The 24,410-nt window shown below is 37.5% G+C and overlaps 1 protein-coding gene across 1 annotated transcript in view; it reads right to left on the bottom strand.

Moving 5' to 3' along the window:
- Nucleotides 1-24,410, bottom strand: part of Cntn6 (contactin 6) — a 338,355-nt gene that overhangs the window by 255,568 nt on the left and 58,377 nt on the right. Inside the window, exon 2 of the mRNA XM_051155006.1 lies at nucleotides 20,293-20,432. Within this exon, the coding sequence (XP_051010963.1) occupies nucleotides 20,293-20,347 (55 nt within the window). The 5' untranslated portion in view covers nucleotides 20,348-20,432. The remainder of the gene's footprint in view (nucleotides 1-20,292; nucleotides 20,433-24,410) is intronic.

Below are 24,410 nucleotides of genomic sequence, written 5' to 3'. Positions count from 1 at the left end.
CATCCTTCAGGGGTATGACCAGGAGTGGTATAGCTGGTTCTTGATGTAGCACTATTCTAAATAGTCTTTGAAAGTGCCAGATTGGGTTTTTCAAGATGGCGGCGAGCAGCGTGGACCGTGTTTGGAGGCTCCAGTGAACAATTCAGGGAATTGCACAGATTTCCGAGCCAGGAACACCGAGGTCCGAACATCACGGCAGCGGGAGTGCTCCACGGTTCGGAGGGACCAGGGTGCGGAGGACCTGTGTGCCCCTGCACACGGGAGGAATGTGGATTTTCTCTGATCGGAGTGGCAGCGGCAGAGGCAGCAGCACCAGCGGCACCAGCAAAGGTGGCTGAGGTTTGCAGCTCATAGCCTTCCGGTGGAGGCAATTGGTGTGGTGGCTGGTGGGAGTTGCTGCGGGAGAGGGGACTCGGGGCAGGATTTGGGTCGCGTGGAGCCTTTGGACCCAGACTGGACTCGGCAGACAGTTTGGCCCCAGAGTCCCGGGTACTGGCCCAGCCCAGCAAGCAATTCTGTCCGAGGCACTAACTCAGCTTCGACCACAGCTCCCCTGCTGTGGCACAGGCTTGGTCGAGTGTGCAGTTCCACCCTAGGTGCCACCTCAGCTCAGCGGCAGCTCCCCTGCAGTGACACAGTCTGGGCAGAGCACTTGGTTCCACCATTGGCGCTAACTCAGAGCAGCCGCAGGTCTCCTGCTGTGGCGCAGGCTTGGTGGAGTGCGCAGTTCCATCCTAGGCACCACCTCAGCTCAGCGGCAGCTCCCCTGTGGTGACACAATCTGGGCGGAGCACTTGGTTGAACCACAGGTGCTAACTCAGAGCAGCCGCAGTACTCCTGCTGTGGCGCAGGCTGGACAGAGCTCTCGGTTCCACCAGCTCTAAGACTCTGGTTGGACACAGTGTGCAGTTTGAATCCAGACTTCCTGGCTGAGATTGGTAGTCAGTTCGGGCCCTGAGTCAATAACTGACCACAGCACGCACTTTGGGCCAAAAGGCCCTAGTGGAGCTTGGTGCGTAGTCCCAGCCCAAAAATTTTGGCTGGACCCTGTGCGCATTTTGGGCCCAGAATCCCTAGCTGAGCTCGGCAGACGGTTCAGGCCCTGAGAATCTAGCTGAGTTCAGCCCGTGGTTCAGGCCCAGTGTTCCTGGCTGGACTTGGCAGGGAGCACAGAAGGCTGTGGATACCTTGGCCTGACCCAACGCTCATTCAGAGACCCAGAACAATTGCAGGTTCCACAACACAGGGGGGCTGAAGATCACTGGCTGTGAGAGACCAGAACAACAGGGCTAACCTCCTAACATCCACACCAGTGACCCTTTGAGCTCCCAGCCTAGGGAAATCGTGAGAAAATAAGTGAATCTATCGTCAGACACCCTCCATCCAACTCTGGAAGCTACCCAACAAAAACAAAGACGGCAAGATGTCTAAAGGACAACGAAAAAGAATACGCAAAAAACCCCAAAACAAAATGGCGTCTCCAGTTTCCAGCTTTCTCAAAGAAAACAACCCAGAGAACTCAAATACAACGGAAATACAAGAAAATGACCTCAAATCCTTAGTAATGAGGATGATAATGGAGGAAACAAATAAAATTCGTAATCAAATACAGGAAGACGCAGACAAACAGGTGAGAGATATAAAAGAAGCACATAGAGTGGAACTGGAAAAATTGCAGGAAAATGCAAACAACCAGATGAAAGAAATAAATAAAACGGTTCAAGCTCTGAAGACCTATAAAGAGGCAATGGAAGAAACTCAGGAATATACAAAAAATCAGATGAAAGAAATCAAAAAATCAGTTCAAGATCTGAAAATGAAAATGGATTCAATGATAAACACACAGACAGAAGAAAAACGAGAACGGGAGACCTCAGAGAAGAAGGCGAGCAACACAGAGGTGAGCTTTTCTAACAGAATCCAAGAGATGGAAGAACGAATCTCAAGTCTAGAAGACACAATCACAGATATTGAATCAACCATTAAAGAAAATGCCAAATCTGGAAAACTCCTGACACAAAACATCCAAGAAATTAAGGACACCATGAAAAGAAGAAATTTGAGGATAATAGGCATTGAAGAAAGAGAAGACATCAGACTCCAGGGCCCAGAAACTATTCTCAACAAAATCATAGAAGAAAATTTCCCCAATCTAAAGAAAGAAATGCCTATAAACATACAAGAGACCTACAGAACACCAAATAGAATTGACCAGAAAAGAAAAACTGCCCGCCACATAATAATCAAAACACAAAACATGCAGAACAAAGAAAAAATATTAAAAGCTGCAAGGGAAAAGGGCCAAATAACATTTAATGGTAAACCTATCAGAATTACACCCGACTTCTCAGCAGAGACCGTAAAAGCCAGAAGGGCCTGGACAGAGATCCTGCAAACCCTAAGAGACCACATATGCCAGGCCAGACTACTTCACCCAGAAAAATTATCAATAACCATTGATGGAGAAAACAAAATATTCCATGACAAAAACAAATTCAAACAGTACCTATCCACAAATCCAGCTTTACAGAAGGTACTAGAAGGAAAACTCCATCCCAAAGGGTCAAGCTACAACCAAAACTACCCAAGAAATAGATAACTATCCCATGGCAAAAACACAACTGCACAAATGCTCGACTGGAAACAACATCAAAATTAAAACTCTTAACAGTCACTGGTCATTAATATCTCTCAACATCAATGGCCTCAATTCTCCAATAAAAAGACACAGACTAACTGAATGGGTACATAAACGAGATCCAACATTCTTCTGCATTCAAGAAACACATCTCACCCATAATGAAAGGCATTACCTCAGGGTAAAAGGTTGGAAAAAAATATTCCAAGCAAATGGTCACAAGAAGCAAGCAGGCGTAGCCATTTAGTATTGAACAAAATAGACTTTCAACCAAAATTAATCAAAAGGGATGACTTCATACTCATCAAAGGAAAAGTCAACCAAGATGACATCACAATTCTGAACATCTATGCTCCCAATACAAGGGCACCCACATTTGTAAAAGATCTCCTAAAAAAGCTTAAACCACACATCGATCCCCACACAATAATAGTGGGAGACTTCAACACCCTACTCTCACTGAAGGATAAGTCATTGAAACAGAAACTAAGCCGAGAAATAACATCATTAACCAATGCCATGGATCTAACAGATATCTATAGAACCTTTCACCCAAACAAGAAAGAATACACCTTCTTCTCTGCACCCCATGGAACCTTCTCCAAAATTGATCACATCGCAGGTCACAAAGCAAGCCTCAATAGATACAAGAGGATTGAAATAATACCTTTTATCCTATCAGATCACCATGCTCTTAGGCTGCAATTCAACAACAACAGAAATAACAAAAAGCCTACACGTACATGGAAACTAAACAACTCTCTGCTAAATGACACCTGGGTCAGGGAAGAAATAAAGAAAGAAATCAAGGAGTTTCTGAAATTCAATGAAAATGAAGAAACAACATACCCAAATTTGTGGGATACATTGAAAGCAGTGCTAAAAGGAAAATTCATAGCACTAAGTGCCTTTAAAAAGAAATTGGAAACATCGCACATAAGCATCTTAACAACACAACTGGAAGCCCTAGAAAAAAAAGAAGCAGAAACACCCAAGAGGAGTAGACGCCTGGAAATAATCAAACTCAGGGCTGAAATTAACAAATTAGAAACTAAGAAAACAGTCCAAAGAATCAACAAAACCAAAAGTTGGTTCTTTGAGAAAATCAACAAGATAGACAGACCATTAGCCAAACTAACTAAAAGGCAGAGAGACAGTATTGAAATCAACAAAATCAGAAATGAAAAGGGAGACATAACAACAGACACTGAAGAAATTCAAAGAATCATAAGATCCTACTTTGAAGGCATATACGCCACAAAATTTGAAAATCTAAGGGAAATGGATGATTTTCTTGATCAATTTCACTTGCCAAAGTTGAATGAAGAACAGATAAACAAGCTAAATAGTCCCATTTCCCCTATAGAAATAGAAGCAATCATCGATGGTCTCCCAACCAAAAAAAGCCCAGGGCCAGATGGTTTCAGTGCAGAATTATACCAGACTTTCAAGGGCGAGCTAATACCGATACTCTTCAAGCTACTCCAAAAGATAGAAATGGATGGAAAATTACCAACTTCATTCTATGAGGCCATAGTCTCATTGATACCTAAACCTCACAAAGACTCAACAAAGAAAGAGAATTTCAGACCAATTTCTCTTATGAACATAGATGTAAAAATACTAAATAAAATACTTGCAAAACGAATACAGGAACACATCAAAGATATCATTCATCATGACCAAGTAGGCTTCATTCCAGGCATGCAGGGATGGTTTAATATACGGAAATCCATCAATGTAATCCACCATATAAACAAACTGAAAATAAAAAACCACATGATCATCTCCTTGGATGCAGAGAAAGCATTTGATAAAATTCAACACCCATTCATGTTTAAAGTTTTAGAGAGATCAGGGATACAAGGCACTTTCCTCAACATAATAAAGGCTATATACATCAAGCCAATAGCCAAAAATCAAAGTAAATGGTGAGATACTCAAGGAAATTCCTCTAAAATCGGACACAAGGCAAGGCTGCCCACTCTCTCCATATCTCTTCAATATAGTACTCGAAGTTCTAGCCAGAGCAATAAGACAACAAAAGGAGATCAAGGGTATCCAAATGGGAAGGAGGAAGTCAAATTATCCCTATTTGCAGATGATATGATAGTGTACATAAGTGACCCTCAAAATTCCACCAGAGAACTCCTAAAGCTGATAAACATCTTCAGCAAATTGGCTGGATACAAAATTAACTCAAAAAAGTCTGCAGCCTTCCTATACACAAATGACAAGCTTGCAGAGGAAGAAATTAGGAAAACCACACCCTTCCCATTAGCCACAAGCAATATAAAATATCTAGGAGTTACCCTAACTAAGCAAGTGAAGGACTTGTATGAAAAAAATTTCAAAACTCTGAAGAAAGAGATTGAAGATGACCTGAGAAGATGGCATGATCTTCCTTGCTCATGGATCAGGAGAATTAACATAGTAAAAATGGCCATCCTACCAAAAGCAATCTACAGATTCAATGCAATCCCTATCAAAATACCTACACAATTTTTTAAAGACATTGAAAGTTCAATTCTGAACTTCATATGGAAAAACAAAAAACCCAGAATAGCTAAAACAATCTTGTACAATAAAAGGTGCTCCGGAGGAATCTCCATACCTGATTTCAAACTGTACTATAAAGCAATAGTAATTAAAACAGCATGGTACTGGCACAGCAACAGGCTGGTTGATCAGTGGAATCGAATCAAAGACCCAGATATGAACCCACACACATATGGTCACCTGATTTTTGACAAAGAAGCCAAATCCATTCAATGGAAAAAGGATAGCATCTTCAACAAATGGTGCTGGTCTAACTGGAAGTCTATGTGTAAAAAAATGAAACTGGACCCATATTTGTCACCTTGCACAAAACTCAAATCCAAGTGGATTAAAGACCTCAACATAAAACCAGAGACACTAAGCCACTTAGAGGAAAAAGTGGGAAAGAGCCTGGAACATATTGGCACAGGAGACAACTTTCTGAACAGAACACCAACGGCCCAGGCCTTAATGTCAACCATTAATAAATGGGACCTCATGAGGCTGAGAAGCTTCTGTAAGGCAGGAGACACTGTCAAGAGAACAAAGCTACAGCCTACAGACTGGGAAAAAATCTTCACCAACCCTACATCTGACAAAGGTCTAATATCCAAAATATATAAAGAACTCAAGAAATTAAACACCACCGAACCGAATAACCCGATTGAGAAATGGGGCTTGGAACTAAACAGAGAATTCTCAACAGAGGAGTATCAAATGGCTGAGAAACACTTAAAGAAATGCTCAACCTCCTTAGTCATCAGGGAAATGCAAATCAAAACAACTCTGAGATTCCATCTTATACCCATCAGAATGGCTAAGATCAAAAATTCAAGCGACACCACATGCTGGCGAGGATGTGGGGAGAGAGGAACACTCCTTCATTGCTGGTGGGAATGCAAACTAGTACAGCAACTTTGGAAATCTATCCGGTACTATCTCAGAAAAATGGGAATAGGGCTTCCTCAAGACCCAGTTATTCCACTCCTTGGAATATACCCAGAAGATGCTCTAGCACACAACAAGAATATTTGCTCAACCATGTTCATAGCAGCCTTATTCATAATAGCCAGAACATGGAAACACCCTAAGTAGAAGAGTGGATAAAGAAACTGTGGTACATATACAGTATGGAATACTACTCAGCTATTAAAAACAAGGAATTCCCGAAATTTGTGGATAAACGGATTGAGCTAGAAATGATCATAATGAATGAGTTCACCCAGAAGCAGAAAGAATCAAATGGTATATACTCACTTATATCTGCATACTATCCCAAGGGGCATGTCCCACGAAAGCCTTCACTTACCAGAAAACTGGGACAGAGGGGAAGGCATCCTATTGGGACTCTAAATGAGAGATGCATGGGAGAATAGCAAAATAAAAGGATACAGATGGTCCTAGAAATCTACAAGTAGAACAATATGATAGGCAGATTTGGGCCCAGGGGTACTGCTCAAACTAAGGCACCAGCCAAGAACAATACAGGAGGTAAACTTTAAACCCTTTTCCAGATCCAACCAATGGTCAGAATATTCTCCACAGTTGAGTGGAGCGTGTGATATGACTTTCTCACGCACTATGGTGCCTCACATTTGACCATGTCCCCTGGAGGGGGAGACCTGGTGGCACTCAGAGGAAGGACAGCAGGTAGCCAAGAAGAGACTTGATACCCTATGAGCATATATAGGGGGAGGTAATCCCCCTCTGGAACAGTCATAGGGGAGGGGAATAATGGGAAAATGGGGGGGGGGAGGAATGGGAGGATACAAGGGATGGGATAAACATTGAGATGTAACAAGAATAAATTAATTAAAAAAAAAAAAGAAAGTGCCAGATTGATTTCTAAAGTAGTTGTATAAGTTTGTACTCACACAAGCAACGGAGACGTGTTCCCCTTTCCCTACATCCTCGCCAGCATTTGCTGTCACTTTAGTTTTTTTATCTTAGCCATTCTGATAGGTGTAAGATGGAGTCTCAGAGTCATTTTGATATGCATTTATCTGATGACTAGGGATGTTGAGTATATCTTTAAGTGTTTCACAGCCATTTGATATTCCTTTGTTGAGAATTCTCTTTTTAGTTCTTTGCCACATTTTTAAAAAGGCAAACTGTCAGAATTACACCTGACTTCTCAACAGAGATTATGAAAGCCAGAAGGGTCAGGATAGATGTCATGCAGACACTGGAGACCAAGCGGTCAATGCAGACTAGTATCCCCAGCAAAACTTTCAACCACTGTAGCGGAGAAAACAAGATATTCCACAACAAAATGAACTTTGAACAATACATAGCCACAAATCCAGCACTACAGAAGATACTAGAAGGAAAACTCCAACTCAAGAAACTATTCACACCCAATTAAACACAGAAGATTAATAACCCCACAATTTCAAAACCAAAATAAAGGAAAAACATGTATATACTACCACCACCATCACCAAAAACCCCAACCAACCAACCAACCAAACAAACAAACAAAAAACAGGAACTAACAACCACTGGCCATTAATATCTCTCAGCAGCAGTGGCCTCAACTCCCCAATAAAAAAGACTCAGGCTAACAGAATGCATGGAAAAGTAGGACCCATCATTCTGCTGCATACAAGAAACACACCTAAGAAACAAAGATAGACATTACCACAGAGTAAAGGGCTGTAAAAAGGCAATCCAAGCAAAGAGACATAAGAAGCAAGTAGGATTAGCCATTCTAGTATCTAGTAAAATAGACTTTCAACCAAACTAATCAAAAGAAATGGGGAAAGACACTTTGTACTCATCTAAGGAAAAATACACATAGATTTTGTGGGGTTGGAACATGTTCATGCATTCATTTGCCATGCTCCTTAATCAATGAACTTTGAAGAATGAGAGAGGATATAGCACATTCTCAGCCATGGAGTGGTATCAGTTCAGCACAGTTTTAGTGGTTTCTGAACATTGCCAACTTATGACTGTATCCATCAATAATCTATTGAGTAGCATTTCAGAAATAACAATTGGAAAATATTTGATGAGAGGAGAGCAGCTGGATGTCCACAGGTGTCCCAAGTCTTTGTTCTTTGATTATAAGTATTTTCTGAAATTTGTTTGTGTGTAAGTATGGATGAAAAACACAAACAAAAGCATCAAGCTTGCCCTTTTTGACACACGAAATACTTCCTATTGTCTCCTGCCTCTGAATGGAGATCCAATCACAGATCTCATCAAAATGTTTCAGGAGAATTTTGTTCCTAACCTTAATGTTGTTTTGAGATATCTCTGTACCAAATCTGGTCTATTGTGAGCTCCTGGCAAAGTGAGCAAAAAACACTGTTGTTAAGTGGAAGCATCAGTAAGTGCAGGTTTGAATTAGTGAATTACATGAGAGAAAAGAACCGCTTTTTCTGTCTTTCTGTAACCTCTTATGTACACCTATAAACATAGGTTTGTTCGTTTGTTTGTTTTTGAGTCAAGAATATGTTAAACGTCTTTCTAAATTTAACACTATTTTTTTTGTGTGTAAACCATGTATTAAAATCTATTAAAGGAGAAAAATAGAGAATATCATACACAAGGTGAAAAATTTTGTAGCTTTGTACATGCATATGTACTGGGGACGCTAACTATTCTGTGTCTGCTGATATTTTCCTTGGATTTATACAGTATAATAATATCTATTTACATAAATACATAAGTGTATTTGTGTATGTACATATACCTTTAAATGCGTACTGATTTTCAAGGGGAAAATGGTCTGGCTTCCAATTCTCTGACTTTATATATAATACTTTTGTTTAGCACTGTATATTTCCAGAAACAAAACGTGCTCAAAATTAAAAAGAGGTTAAAATGAAAATGTGTATATGTTGAGTAACCTGCAATATTATAAAAAATTTCTCACAAAAATTGTCTATACTTTGGTGCTCATGCACGTAACTATGTATATTATCAAATTTACTCTATAATAAATATGAAGTACATAACAAAACAATAAAATGTATAATACTCTTTATCATTGACCCTGTAAGTCATTTGGTCCTTGTCCAAAGCTTGTAGTGAACATTGAAAATCAGAGATAGTCTCTAGTTGTAATTCAGTAATGATCTGATGGTTGGAATTACATCTCAACAAACTATTATTATGCCCAATGAAAATATATGATGGATCTAATCATCTTGAACTATTTCTCAACCCTGTAAAGTTTATGTTGCTGTACTGAAAACTTTTTTATCATAAGTACTAAAGTCCTCATGTTAGCGTTTGACAATTTATGTTGTATAAACATTTACCATGGATAAGTACAAACTATCAACATACCAGGAGGAATTTCATAAAGTACAATAATTAATAATCATGTAGTTTCTCTCATGAAAAATAGCCTTAAGCCTTAAATAATGAAATATGCTAAAGCACTTCAGAAGTAGTGACTTTTGTATACTCCTGAATATTTTATTTTAATACCACAGTTTCTACACTAACATATAAAAACACTGGTTATATTAAGCAGCTGGCTTACAAAATTCCAGAAAAGTATACTTGGCTTTTTAGGAGATTTAATAAAAGATTTCATCACTTTCAACTTGAAATGGGTAACAAAGGGAGATCGTATGAAAATTTGAGGTCAATGACAAGAATTCCATGGAAATATAGCAGAATCTCTGTGGCAATGGTATACTATGAGCAATTATCTCCATATCAGTAATGCTCGATCTCAGACACTGCATCAGCATCATTTGGAGAGTTCACAGTGAGTTCAATATTGCTCAAAGATGAAGACAGTATGCTGATTCCTTATCAACTTACCTAATACAAAATGTTTGTTTGTTTTTTTATGCATATTTTGTGTACTATAGTGATAGATTTAGGGCACTGTTCATGTCAGGCAAACACTGAGCTATACTCCATGTCTTTTCACTTTTTTTTTTTCTAAAGCAAGGTCTCATCTAATTATCCACTCTGACCTTTAACTCTGGATGTTCCATGCTTCTCAGAATGAGTATATATTTGAGAATGTGGCCTGGCTCTAATGAAAAATCAACAAAATGACAAAACTCCTTATTTTGCCATTAGAGATTAGGGAGAGAGCAGCACCCTCCACTGTTCAGCAGATATTTCAGAGCAAACATACACTTGATTTGACCCTGAATGGTTGGATTTGAAGTAAATAGGATAAGATGTCTCTGAAGGGGAGCAATAGTGGAAAAGGAAAGAACATATTGAGAACTTTCCAGGGGCTTGTTCTGATTTGAATCAAGGAAATAATTATATATAAAAATAGGGAAGCAGGGCTCCTGACACAAGAGAAACTGTATTACATGGAGGAGTTTCAAAACATGTTGAAGGAAATTTCATTTGAATGCTTGATTAGACAGTTTGAATGTCATAGGAAATGAGATTTGTGGAGATCTTGGCAGGGAGTAATGGCAAAACCACTGTGTACTATAAAAATAAGCCTGTACCAGAATCAGCACCAACAAACTATGTCTTGGAAAGAATATAGAGGAACCCTGATACATAGAGAACCCTCAGAAGGCTGCTGCAGAGTTCTCAGGGAGAAGTAAGAGAGATTTAACTAGCCTGATTACACGGCCCCATAAGGGAACAAATGAATGCATCTTTTTTTCCTTTTTTTTTTTTATTAATTTATTCTTGTTACATCTCAATGTTTATCCCATCCCTTGTGTCCTCCCATTCTCCCCTCCCTCCCATTTTCCCCTTATTCCCCTCCCCGATGACTGTTCCTGAGGGGGATTACCTCCCCCTGTATATGCTCATAGGGTATCAAGTCTCTTCTTGGTAACCTGCTGTCCTTCCTCTGAGTGCCAACACGTCTCCCCCTCCAGGGGACATGGTCAAATGTGAGGCACCAGAGTACGTGAGAAAGTCATATCCCACTCTCCACTCAACTGTGGAGAATGTTCTGAGCATTGGCTAGATCTGGGTAGGGGTTTAAAGTTTACCGCCTGTATTGTCCTTGGCTGGTGCCTTAGTTTGAGCGGGACCCCTGGGCCCAAATCTGCCTATCATATTGTTCTACTTGTAGGTTTCTAGGACCCTCTGGATCCTCATCTTAAACATTGAGATGTAACAAGAATAAATTAATAAAAAAAATTTATGTTGAAAAAAAAAAAAAAGATGAAATGAAGGCTCTTGTCATTGATCTTGGTTCCATTCCAGATCTTGATGGTAAGATCCTCATTGCTGAAGACACCACATACTGAATCACAGATCATCATGCTCATCTGGTAGAACAGTCCTACTGGCTAGGGTTCATAGTTCTGTAAGGCACTGAGCTGCTACATGGGAATAAAAATGACAGTCCTGTGCACCTTTGAACCCTGTTGGCCATATTAACAATAGGCCTGCTTTGACATGCCAACTGGTGCAATAGTGGCACAAGCAGTTTGGCAGTAACGATTTTCTAATTCTATATAAATCTTACTCTGCAAGATATAACATAAATGCGTGACTGGGTATTTTATGGGCTGTAGGGAGGACCCTAATACTCTCATTTTCACAAATGGGCACAGTATTAAATTGCCTCCTGTGTTGTTATCTTTTTATACACAGATTAGTACCTCTCCCAAGCCTTATCAGAGAAGCTTCTTTTTACAGTCCTAGGTGATTAACACAAGACCCACAACTGGCCAGTGTGCACAAGATGTGATACTGTGGAGTGCTCAGCTCTTGAGAGCACAACTACATCAAACCCTTATGATCAAGAGTCAGAAATTATGGCACAGGAAGGGGATACAGAAAGATTTTTAGAAAAAGGATGTTGGGAATTTGCAGTAAGTAACACATATTTGCCAGGTACAACAGTTGCATTGTAGATGGGAACTTAGAGCAGTGTCTGAGTGTACAAGACATGTACAAGATCAAGGCAGCCAAAATCTCAGCAAAACTAGAGAGGCAGTGTCTCATGAACTATGACCACTAACTAAACAGCTTTCGGCAAGTGGTGGCGGCTGGAGAAAGGGGAGTTAGGTTTATTCAGGAAACAGCCCCTGAGAGCCTACCCAGACTCCAATAGATAGTGCTCTGCCTATGCACACTAGGTAGACTTAGCTTGTTTTTAAAGAGCACATGACATTAAGAATAAATAATTGGGAAAGTTATGGAAGAATTTTAAAAAGAGGGAGAAGGGGTGGACTTGCTCAAAATGTGTTATAGTGATGCTTGAAGTTCTCAAACAATAAAAACTTGTACCGAATCCTGAAAGAAGATGAAGTATAGCCTGAAGGTTAAAAATATTTTTAAAAAACTAATAATACTTATAGTTTTCTGCTACTCTCAAATGCTAATATAACCAACTGAAAATTTTACTTGTCTAGGTCCTCTGGGAGGGCAACAAATGTTCTAAACTGCTGAGCCTTCACTCCAGCTCCCAAATTAGAGTTTTAAAAAAATAAAATAAAAACAACCCGATGGTAACTATTGAATTATGATTAAATTATTTATTTTAAAATATGGATTAGAATTATATCTGATAAAACTATTAAAGGTATATGAGAATATTAGATTACTGCTAAGTAGTCTGGGGACTTATTTTGATAGGTCAATCAGTTATATATTTGTTTAAAAGTATATGTTGTTTGTCACGTATTGCATTATGAAAGAGATGTCATAGCAATTATTTGTGACAATATTTTCAATGTACAGAGTTTATATTACTCCATATATAAACACAAAATAGAAAAGTAACAGCATGTAAAAATAAGTTAATTTCAAGTACCATGAAGGTCATTGGAGACACTGAAACTCCAGTTAGACTAGATGCAGGCTACATGGGATTAGTCTACAGGAAGGTACATGGATATGATAGATCTGAGATGGGTATAATGGAAGCAGCTAGTTACAGAAAGATCTAAAGAGAATTCCAGATAATTTAATATCAAGTACAAAGACTCAACATGGAAAAACCTTGATCATTTTTGAATATGATATAAGTTTTATATGATAAAAGATTGGGCTCAGTTCATTGGATATATGCAAAAGAATGATGAAGTCCAGTGATATTTTGGGCATGCTAAAATTTTTATTTTAAGTTTCTAGAAAGTTTTAATAGGGAGAAGAAAAACTCATCATTGCTATTTTAAATACCACCAATGTTATGTTTAAGTGGTTGGTTATAAATGCCATTAAAATAAATATGTCTTATGTTGTTAGTGATAATATAGCTTGTGCAATATCCTGAGGACAATTATTCATACTACAAATCAACAACAAAAACAGTTGTGCTGATAATGCCTGTCTTCCTGCAGTCCAGGATTGGTAGGATTGGGAAGGTGGAATCATGTTTTCAAGGTTGTGTTGGCTACACAGTGAGTCTGTGTTCAGCATGGGATACACTATACCATGTCTAAAAGAATTAGAAATAGAGAAAAAGAGATGATTAGAAGAAGAAAGAGGTGCATGGGAGTACTTCATACACTCTTTCAAACACCTCATGCTTGAAGCACTCTCTGTCACCCTCTTCTGTGAAGAGCCTATATTTCCTATGGCATGTCAGCCTATGCAGCAGGGACTCTCTTTCAATGCTGACTAAACAGAAATGCCTTTTCTATATCAGTCTTGGAAAACAATTTTATTCAGAGTTTAGGAATGAATTACTTGGGAAAAAGGTTTGATAACCTCACAACTACCCAATCAGTGGCCATTGCATAAAAATAGTGTTATCAACATTCTACTTTGAGCCATCTTTATCAGAAAATGCAAAGATGTCACTTGGATTAGAAGTATTGCCTAATGTTTTGTTCCTCAAGGTGCTATTATGATAACAATAAAAATGAACAGACCGTACAGACCATAGGCAGAGTGTAGTTTGTGATATACTCAATATTCATCACACCTGGACCCAAAGGAATATCCATTATGTGTTTCTGGGATCCTTGAGAATAGCAGGTTTATTACACCTGCCAATTGCCATGGATTTGCTGGTGATACATAGTCTTTTGTGAAGAAATCTTGGTCACAGTGACCATTTCCATTCTAGTGGCTTTCTGTCTCAGGTAGCTCATTTACTCTGGCTCTCAATTCAATAAAAGGCTCACTTGCAACACAGTAAGGTGCAAGACATCATAAATATTTCCCAGTGAACTTTCCCAGAGGTTGGTTGCTAACTCTATGTATTTAGGAGTTATATTTTCTTCTGAATTCTTTTATGTTAACCCATTTATTAAAAAAAAGTAAGCTATATAAAAGTATTAATGAAATTAGGTATTTTATTTATTGATATCAGTCCAAAATAAGTTAATTAAAAATCAAACTCTTTTCCAGACATTTTTAAAATAAAGTAAATATATTTGTATGTAAACAGTAGCAGGAAAGAAATCTTGCAATTTTAAGACAGGTTATTTCTCGAAAGTAATTAATGCGGTTGGAAACAGCATCACATTAAGCCTTGAAGTCATAATGCAAGCATTTTTCCAATGATAGAATGGGCCTTTAATTTTATTCAGCCAGTAAAGCTGACTAACTCCATGCCCATGTCCTTGAATATAGGTCTAACAAGATAGGTGCGAGATGTGTGTGTGTGTGTGAGAGAGAGAGAGCGGGGGGGGGAGGGGAGGGCAGACAGATAGACAGACAGACAGACAGAGACAGAGAAGGACAGAGAGAGAGAGAGAGAGACAGATAGACAGACAAACAGATAGACAGACAGACAGACAGACAGATAGACAGACAGACAGACAGACAGACAGACAGACAGACAGACAGAAAGAAAGAATAGGTAAATGCATGTTGAGTACCCACAGGCATGGAAAACAGATATCAACTTCAAGGGCTTTTCTTCATGTATTTTCCAACTTTTTCAAGAAAGGAGATGTGACTCTCTTCACTTTCTCCACATTGAGATTACAAAGCATCATAAGTAGCTTTTTAAAAATAGATTCAGGGAATCAAATGCACATCTTTATATTTTCAAGGAAAACAGTTTTACTGACTGAGTAATCTTACCAGTCCTCACTTTGCGTTTATAGGATTCACACAAAGACACTTAGAACAGAGCAAAAGAAGTAAATAAAAATGACACAGAAATGGAAAATTCTTGATTATAAGCCAAGTGAATTTTTAAACTCACATTGAAACAGTATAATTTAGTTAAAACAATAAAGTTGAAACACAAAACCTTGAGCAGAAATACTTAAAGTAGTGTCTTAGTTAGGGTTTCTATTGCTATGATAAACATCATGATCAAAAGCAATTTGACGTGGAAATGCTTTACTTTTCTTATTCCTCCATTTCACAGTTCATCATAAAGGCAGTGGTAATAGGAACTCACACAGGCCAGAAGTTCAGCAGGAGCCACAGGAAAGGAGTACCATTTACAAAGGACTGTAGCACAACTGTCAAACTCTGGCTTAACCCTTGCTATCTCTGATCCTGAATACCTTACAACAACAATATATGGTGCCTCAGTTATCAGTTTTACCCTATCACCAACCAATTTGCTCCATTAATAATATTTTATATGACAAATTTTAATGTTTTAACTGTAACCTTGAAAGCTGTTAAAATTTCTGATTTTTTAACATAGAACCATAGCATCTTAGTCAGCTTTCTATTGCTTTCATAAGCACATAAACATATCAACAAGAGAAATGTTTATTTTAGCTCAAAGCTTCAAAGACTCCATTCCATGTTCAAATGGCTCTGTTGTTTAAATGTGAGGTAACAAATGACAAGAGCCCAGGACCAAGTAAAAATTGTCATCTCATGACTAGGAAATGAAATTGTGAAAGAGGAAAAATGTGGTACCCTTTGGAGAAATATAGCTGGTGGCTACCTAGAGTCTTCAACACTATTGAATAGTGTTCAAGGTCCTGGAAGGTACTTTGCAGATTACCAAAGGAGAAAGATAAACACCGACTACACTACAAACTCCTCCATCTATAATGGTTACCTGCTTGCAAGATGAGCTGGTGCAATAGTGCTACAACATTTGTAGGACTAACCAGTCAATATTTTCATGGATTTAAGGTTCACTCCATGACATTGAACCTATCTTTGACACTACCTGGTGATGAAGAACCGGAGACTAGACAGGCCAGTGACCTAGGGGAATACTAAATACTACTACCTCTCTGCTGAAAGTATATAAGAACCAGAAGTGACAGAGACCACCAAGGCTTTGGAATTACAGCAGAACTGTTCCACATAGAGACTAGAACTCTGCACACTACCTGAATGGACATGCAATGGATGGATTCTCAGTATCAAGAGTGGACCTGGACACAAGACCCCATAACTAACCAAAAAACTATCACCAATTATTGACCCCTCACAAATTAAAACTTTATTTTTTCCAAAAGAAACTCTCTCGATATACAAAAAAACTCTTAATAATAGGCACCATAAATGTCAGTAGAAGTAAAACAAATTCAATGGCCTTTTTTTCAGGATTCCTTTTTTTCTACATAATATTTTTTTATTATTTGGGAATTTCACATTGTACCCCAACCCCCTTCCAGGTCCACAGCCCCTACCTTTGTGACCCACCATCACACACACACACACACACACACACACACACACACACACACACACACACACACACACATGTCTAATTTATGTTGCCCATATACTCCCTGGACCATGCTCTAGGAAGTATTTGGGACAGTGGCTAGTCCCTTAAAGGAAACTGAGTTCTTCTTGACTGGCTCCCTCATCAAGAGCTGTCAATAGTAGAGAGCTACACCTCAGCATCCGTATCATAATTTTTAAACGGAAGGGGAAGCAGGCTCTCTGGATGAGACCTGATGGGCTATGGTCATATGGTGGGAGAGGGGGTACCCTTCCATTAGAGGTCTAGGTGAGGGAAATAGGGCAAAAGAGGGAGGGAGGGAGGGTGGGAATGGGAAGATACAAGTGAGAGGATAACAATTGGTATGCAATCTGAATAAATTATAATAATAAAAAAGTTATCTTAGAAGGCTTTCTGTAAAGGTTGTTAGTTTATGGTGAGGGTAGACCTTGTCAGAGAAGGCCTCTGTGTCCCTCTTCCTCAAATGTGAGTCTGCAGTCATCAATACATCTACAAAAGTAGCTTCCTTGCCCTTTACAGTCAGCTGGAGCCCAGATCATGGACTTCTGGTGTCAGTATGTGCCACATGTCTCGCCATAGTTCCTAGTGGCTTTACAGACCACAGGCATCACAAAGTTGAGGTTTCTTATATATTTGCTATTCCAGCAACAAGAAGCTCTGTTTCTAAATAGTTAACACAGCTCTGTCTTATACTCATAGAGAGGTAACCCAGCCACACTGTTTCCTGTTTTCCTGTTAATATATTAAAATGTAAGACGAGACAAAAGCAGAGGAAGAAACAGAGAAAAATAAAGGAAGAAGAAGAAGAAGAAAAAGGAAGAAGGAAGGAAAGGGAGAAAGGTGAGGAGGGGCTGGAGAGGAGGAGAATTTGATGAAGATCAAGAATAATTATGCCCATCTTAAGACACTCAACTTAATTACAGCTTCAAAACACATTTTTACAACTTAAATAACTCTTACAGTTTCCAGACAGTTAACACCAAGATATTTGTGGAACATTTTTAACCCTTCCCCTTTTTTATTAAAAAAATAATTCAAGTGTGTCTATTTAAGAGCTGCGTTTTCAACTAAATTGGCCTCTGTGCTTTCCTAATATAAAAAAAATTACTAAAGCAAAGCAAATACATTTTTAAGTGATCACACTGACAAAACGTCTTAGGATCAATATTGTCTGATTAAACAAACTACAAGTCATTGCGAGACCCAGGATCCAGTATCTGTAGTAAAGATCTAAGAAAAGGTTACGAAGTTCTTTAAACAACAGAAAACACAAAAGAATCTGACCACAAACAATTTGTACTTCAAATTGGAATAACAGGGAATTAAAATATATACATTTTAGTGGGTTATAACAGGGAAAGTCAGAAGGGAGACACAGACAATTGTAAAAGACTTGCCTGACTTTAAGAATGATTACAAAAAGAAGGAGGCATGGAAGACAGCGTTCTCGAACCTACCGTTGTTCCCCCATGTGGTGCACACCATGAAATCTCAAACAAAACAAACAGACGTAAATCAATGCTCTCTTGTGTAAAACAGCATCATCATCTTTACCTCTGGGGCAATACTTCGTTGAGATTATTATATTTAAATGGCTGTGGTTTAGAAGAAATAGATCCAATGTGTTTCATGATGAAACTGTGCACCAAGGACATATGATTATTTTTCCCTTAGGATAAGGCAAAAGGGCACGTTGAATCACATCCAAATTGTATAAATAGAAGCTAATAGAAGAGACAGAGTATGTCTCATATTTGATATGTGTTCTGAGAACAATGGGTTTATTTTAGTTTAGCACAAAAGGTCTAAAAGAGAGCCTATGCTAATTCAATAGACACATTTAAAGGGCAGAATGTTAATGTAGAATTTTGACAGGAAGCTAAAACTTAAAGTAGGAATAGAGTTCTTTGAACATTGGTAATTTGGGGGCATCTTAATGACTTTCCTGTCTCCTTTTAATATATTGTATGAAAACCACATTATTATTAACTTCATTTTTCTCATAGAGAAGTAGAAGTGACATAAGCCAAAACAATGTGATCACTCTGAATAAACATTGCAGTGGTAGGAGATGTCGGATTTCCTGATAATGAGAATACATTTGTAAGGTTTCTGATTCTTCAGGTTAATTTGCATATATTTTAACTCTTCATAGCTTGGTATTGGTAGTACATAGATAATGTACATAGATAAGGTTTATTTGTAATTATGATGTTATTACCGAACTGTTACAATTTTGTAAGATATAGATGGTAGCTATCATTACACAAGCAGGGAAACTCAGAGTCAGCGTGAAGGTGATCAAGGGCTTTTCTGATAGCTCCGTGACCAAGTCAGTGCCGAAACTAAGGTACAGTGTAGGCAGGTAAGCTTGGCAGTTAAGGCAGCGTTGGCCTGAGAGATGGTTCAGCAGTAAAGAGTGTTTTCTATTCTTGTGGAAGATCTGGGTGCAGCTCCCCACACTTAAGTGGTGGCTCACAAGTATACTCCAGTTCTAGGGTACCTGACATCCTCTTTTGGCTTTCTCATGTACCGGGAAAGCAAAACACTCACACATATCAAATAAAACTAAATTCAGCTTAAACAACACCAACAGAATAATTAGCTGCTCTGAACAGATTATGGATAACTATTTATTTTCTAGCCACTGATATTGCCATTATAATTCCAGGTCCCTTTAAATAAATCCTTAAAGGTCCTTATCAAGAGTTGTAGATAATTCTATACCCTTTAAAATTAGGCTAATTGAGTAACTTGAGGTCATTGGAAGAATGCCACAGAATTGACTATATCTGGACTCTAATCCCTGGTATAATGTATTCTTGGGATTTTTTTTGAAACCCCAAGAAGCCATCATGTGAAAAACTCTGATCCACAAGCAGATGAAAGATCATGTGTATCCAAGGCAAATCAACACAGCTACCTTGACTGAGCCTGTCTTGGAGGAGTTCTGTCTCAGACAAGTCTAGCTTTCCATAGATACAGTGCACCAGGGCACAACCCAAAGCATAGGCTTGTTAAGCATATCCTAAACAAAATCCCAAAGAAGTACCATGAAAGCATATGGCTATTTCATATTTCAGGTAATGCAAAACCTTTTATTTAAGGTGATTTATTACAAGGAAATTTTATTTCAAAACCAGATATGATTGTCATTAGATTGAGTAGATGAACATGTCTGTCATCCTTTTTTGGTTATTGAGGAAGAAGAAAACAAACACCAAGGTTTTTTTTCCAATTTTCCAAGGACATTTTACATTATTTTTCATTTTAGATACATGAAGATTTCAATGTAAATAAATTCACTAAAATGAATCTATAAATGATAAATCACTTAATTACAGTTTACTAAATATCGTATTTGAAAATTCATAAATTTAATAACAATGTATCAAAAGAGTCATTTTATGTATTTTTTTTAAAGTATTAAACTTTCTATTTGAACTAAAGGTCATCCTCACAACTTTCCCACTTGGTCATTCAAATAACAAATGTCTTGTGCATTTTCAGGGTTGTTTCATCTAAAGGAAGATATATAGCATCAATGTATTTATCAATCTAAACTCGTAATAATAGAACACTTTACCTGCACAAGAGTTTATGAGTGGCAGCAGAATTACCAGTTTCCATAGCAACCTCATCTCCACGTTCTAAGGTCAAAAATTTCTCCCATGCAATCAGCAGGAAAGAAGATTTTATCTTCAAGTCAGGATGTTAGAAATCTATCTGAAGGAAACAAAATTGACAAACATGAGTATCTTAATATGTATACCAAATGATAAGCATTAAATAAATTTATTTTTAAGATATTATCAAAATAAAGCAACAGAAATTACTATATTTTACAATAGTTATATTTTGCTAAGGTTTACACATATCAGGTCATATTTTGATTAATTAGAATAATACACAATTCAATGCATAATATGTGGATTAAATTTTCCATTAATTGGATTTTAAGTCTGTAATTTTAACTTTCAATGATTATATTCCATCACACACACACACCATATATATACATGTATATATATACACAAAGGTTTCATGAAAACAACAGATTTTCTAAAAGTTCTATAAAGATATTGAGAAGATACTCATTATGAGTCATTATATTTATTAATATTAACAGAACAAAAATTAATATTATCACAAAATTTGTGTAAAAAACCAATTCCTAGTGGTAATATCTCACTGGTAGGAGATATGTTTTCCCCAAGGGATTACACCATAATTGTCGCTAATTTATTTTGACATTTTAGCTATTCCAAGATAAATGAAACCAAGGGAAGGTGGTAGCATGCCCTTTACTTCACAAAAACAATCTAATAATAGTTTATTACACTGATAAACTCATAAAAATTTAAAATAACCTTAGGATAAACTCACCTGTGTTATTTTGATAAAAATATTGGACTCCAAGTGAAACTTTTGTGTGTAGTACCACTATATTCAAGCTCTAATAACTTTAGAAAGTGTTTGGGTGTTATATAAAAAACTGATGAATAACGAATTTCACAATTTCCTGATGTTTTAAATTTCAAAATGCCTTTATTTCTGCATCTATTTATTTCAAAATAAATATAAACCAGTCAATAAATAAAGAGAAACAAAATATAAATATGCAAAACTATAAATACTTATGAAATTGTGATTATATTCTACTTTATAAAAATAAAGATAAGTGTATACAGGACTTAAAGCAGAGATGAAAATCAAAGAAACAAACTATGCTCAGTTCAATAAACAGCGCTGAGTGATGATGCTGATAATGATATCACAAGCTCTTTCCATTTAATTTCCCATTACATATTTGAATATGTATTTACATTTTCAAGTGTGAATGAATTTCTAAATGAATCTAAAATCTTGGTTTGAGAGACATTGCATAAAATAGCAACAATCCCAATAGGATGGACTCTAGGGAGAGAAGCAAGGGAGAATGGGGAAATAGAAGGATCCAGAGGGTCCTAGAACCCTAGAAGTAGAACATTACGATGGGCAGATCTGGGCCCAGGGGTCCTGCTCAAACTATGGCACCAGACAAGGACAATACATGCAGTAAACTTCGAACCCCTACCCAGATCTATCCAATAGACAGGACATTCTCCACAGTTGATTAGAGAGTGGGGACTGACTTTCACATGAACTCTGGTGCCCCATATTTGACCACATCCCCTGGATGGGGAGATCTGGTGGCACTCAGAGGAAGGATAGCAGGCTACCAAGAAGAGACTTGATACCCTATGAGCATATACAGGGGGAGGAGGCCCCCCTCAGTCACAGTCATAGGGGAGAGGAGTAAGGGAAAAAATGGGAGGAAGGGAGGAATGGGAGGATACAAGGAATGGGATAACAATTTAGATGTAATATGAATAAATTAATAAAATATATTTAAAAAACAGAAACAATCCGAACCAAAACCAAAACCAAAACAAAGAAACAACAATAACAAATAGGCTTGGGGAACTGACTCAGCAATAGTGAGTACTGAGTGATCCTCCAGATGACCTGAGTTGACCTGAGTTAATTTGCCAGCTCCTACATAGAAGCTCATAGTTATCAGTAACTGCAGTCCCAGGAACGCTGATGCCTTGCCCTCATCTGGCATCTGTGGATACTATATGGAGGTTTTGCACAAGTATACTTTCAGGCAAACCACATATGCCCATACAAGTAAAATTAAGAATGGGAAACAAAATAAAACTAAATTAAAAAAAAATAGCAAAATCAAACTCAACCCAAACACCACACAGAAAGAGAAAGAAAATTACAAGGTACATTCTTAGTAAGATAATCAATCATGAGATGGACTGTGATTCCTACAGCATACATGAACATCACCAGGTAGAGTGGACCTATAATGTGTTTGTAGAGTGACAGGCTCCAGTGGAGAGCATAGGTCCCAATGGAGAAAGATATCAGAGCTTAAGAAAAATGGGACATTAAATATTTGGCCAAGATTTAATTTAAATCTTCACTACCCCACACGAGAAAATAATAAGAATAAATGGTATAACTGTGCAAATTAATTACAATTTACTTTTAGAGATCCAAAAGGAATGATTTTTTTAACCTATACTAGAAGTCATGAAGATAAAAAATGTTTACCTCTATTTAAACCTTCTCCCTTGAACCATTTTTTTTTCTACCCACTAGAAAGTTAACATCAATTTTTTTTGTATAAAACTTCTTTTATTCTATTCTGACAGGATTATAAAATTTTGATTCATTCTTCATCACACTCTCAAATTCCTTGGAATAATATTCAAAATCATATAAATTTAGAATCTTCACCTTCCAGATGCTTATTTAAAAAACATACCCATGAAACCATCTATTCCCTAATCACTACACATACTTTATCTATTAACAGGAAAGATATTGTTAGATTTACAATAAATTTCTTCCAAGACTCTACATACTTCTTAAAAATTGCACACCAGTAGCATAACCATATTTCCCTGCACAATATCTGTGTACCCAAATGTCATGACAGAATTATTAATAGTATTTCTTTCTCCCAAAAGTCACAGTTTACAAGATAAATTATATGGTCCACTGATTTCATGTATATTCATTATTTTTTCTACCAGACTCTCTTGTCCTCCTCTCATGATTAAAGCTCTGTGGGTGTCTCTAGAGAAGCAGAGCTTATGCTCCCTCACTTTATAGAGTTGTGTTGTCTCTGCCTCTTACTTCCAGAATTCCGTTTCCTTTGCTGCAGTACCTTGTAAAGGGAAATAAACACACCTCAACACTGAAATCAGTAATAGCCAAAGCCAAAGCACAACATTTCCATTATTAATACTTAAATCCCTTAACATCATATAAAATGGTTTCTCACATATGTTACAATGACCCAGTCAAAAGTTGAGGCTAAAAGCTCACATTCCCTGTTTTAGGAGTTTCTGCGAGCAATATGCAATGTTAATTGCTCTCTTTAGTCTTGAACTGTGTTATAAAGGATATAAGCTCAAGTGTCAGAACCAGACCTCCAAATGATTAGAAGCCCAAAGCAGTTCCTTCTTTCCTCAACTTTCAACTCATTCAACATACAAGGCTCCAATGGTGCCAGCAGAACCTTGACTCCACCCGGTATAAGTTATGCATGTTACCTCCTATTCTTCCAGATTCCTGTTTTCTTTGTATTAAGTATAATCTCGCATTTGCTGCTGTGAGAAAGAGATTGCTTTCAGGCTTCTAACATTGTAGAGATTTCTCCTTTCATCCTAACAAACCTACAATAATAAGCTGCAATTAGAGAACCACAAGCAGTCCACCATGTCTTCTCTCATGAATATCTAAAATGCCGGAGTCACTAACACAATTATTTTGTCAAGTTTTGTTTGTGTATATGGTGTCTATGGCTGCTACATTTCACTAATATCTTTGCTCTTCGTCTTCAAATTATAGCAGCTTTTCATAAAGACTCTAGAAGGATCTACTCGGAGGTATCACCATGTGCTTTATAACTGAATAAGAGAGAAAGCAGAATCATTGCTGAGAATGTGCAGGGTATGTCACTGGCACTTGAAAAGGGATGAACTATAATTTGGGATATTTAGATCCCCATATATATATATATATATATATATATATATATATATATATATATATATATATGTATATATATATATATATACATATATATATATATTATACATTTAAAAAATTTTATTTACATTGCATCTCAATTATAATTCC

This window comes from Acomys russatus, chromosome 13 (genome assembly GCF_903995435.1).
Source record: "Acomys russatus chromosome 13, mAcoRus1.1, whole genome shotgun sequence".
In the NCBI taxonomy this organism is placed as follows: Eukaryota; Metazoa; Chordata; class Mammalia; order Rodentia; family Muridae; genus Acomys; species Acomys russatus.
Note: the sequence above shows the minus strand (reverse complement) of the source record. Positions and strands in the feature narration are given on the sequence as shown.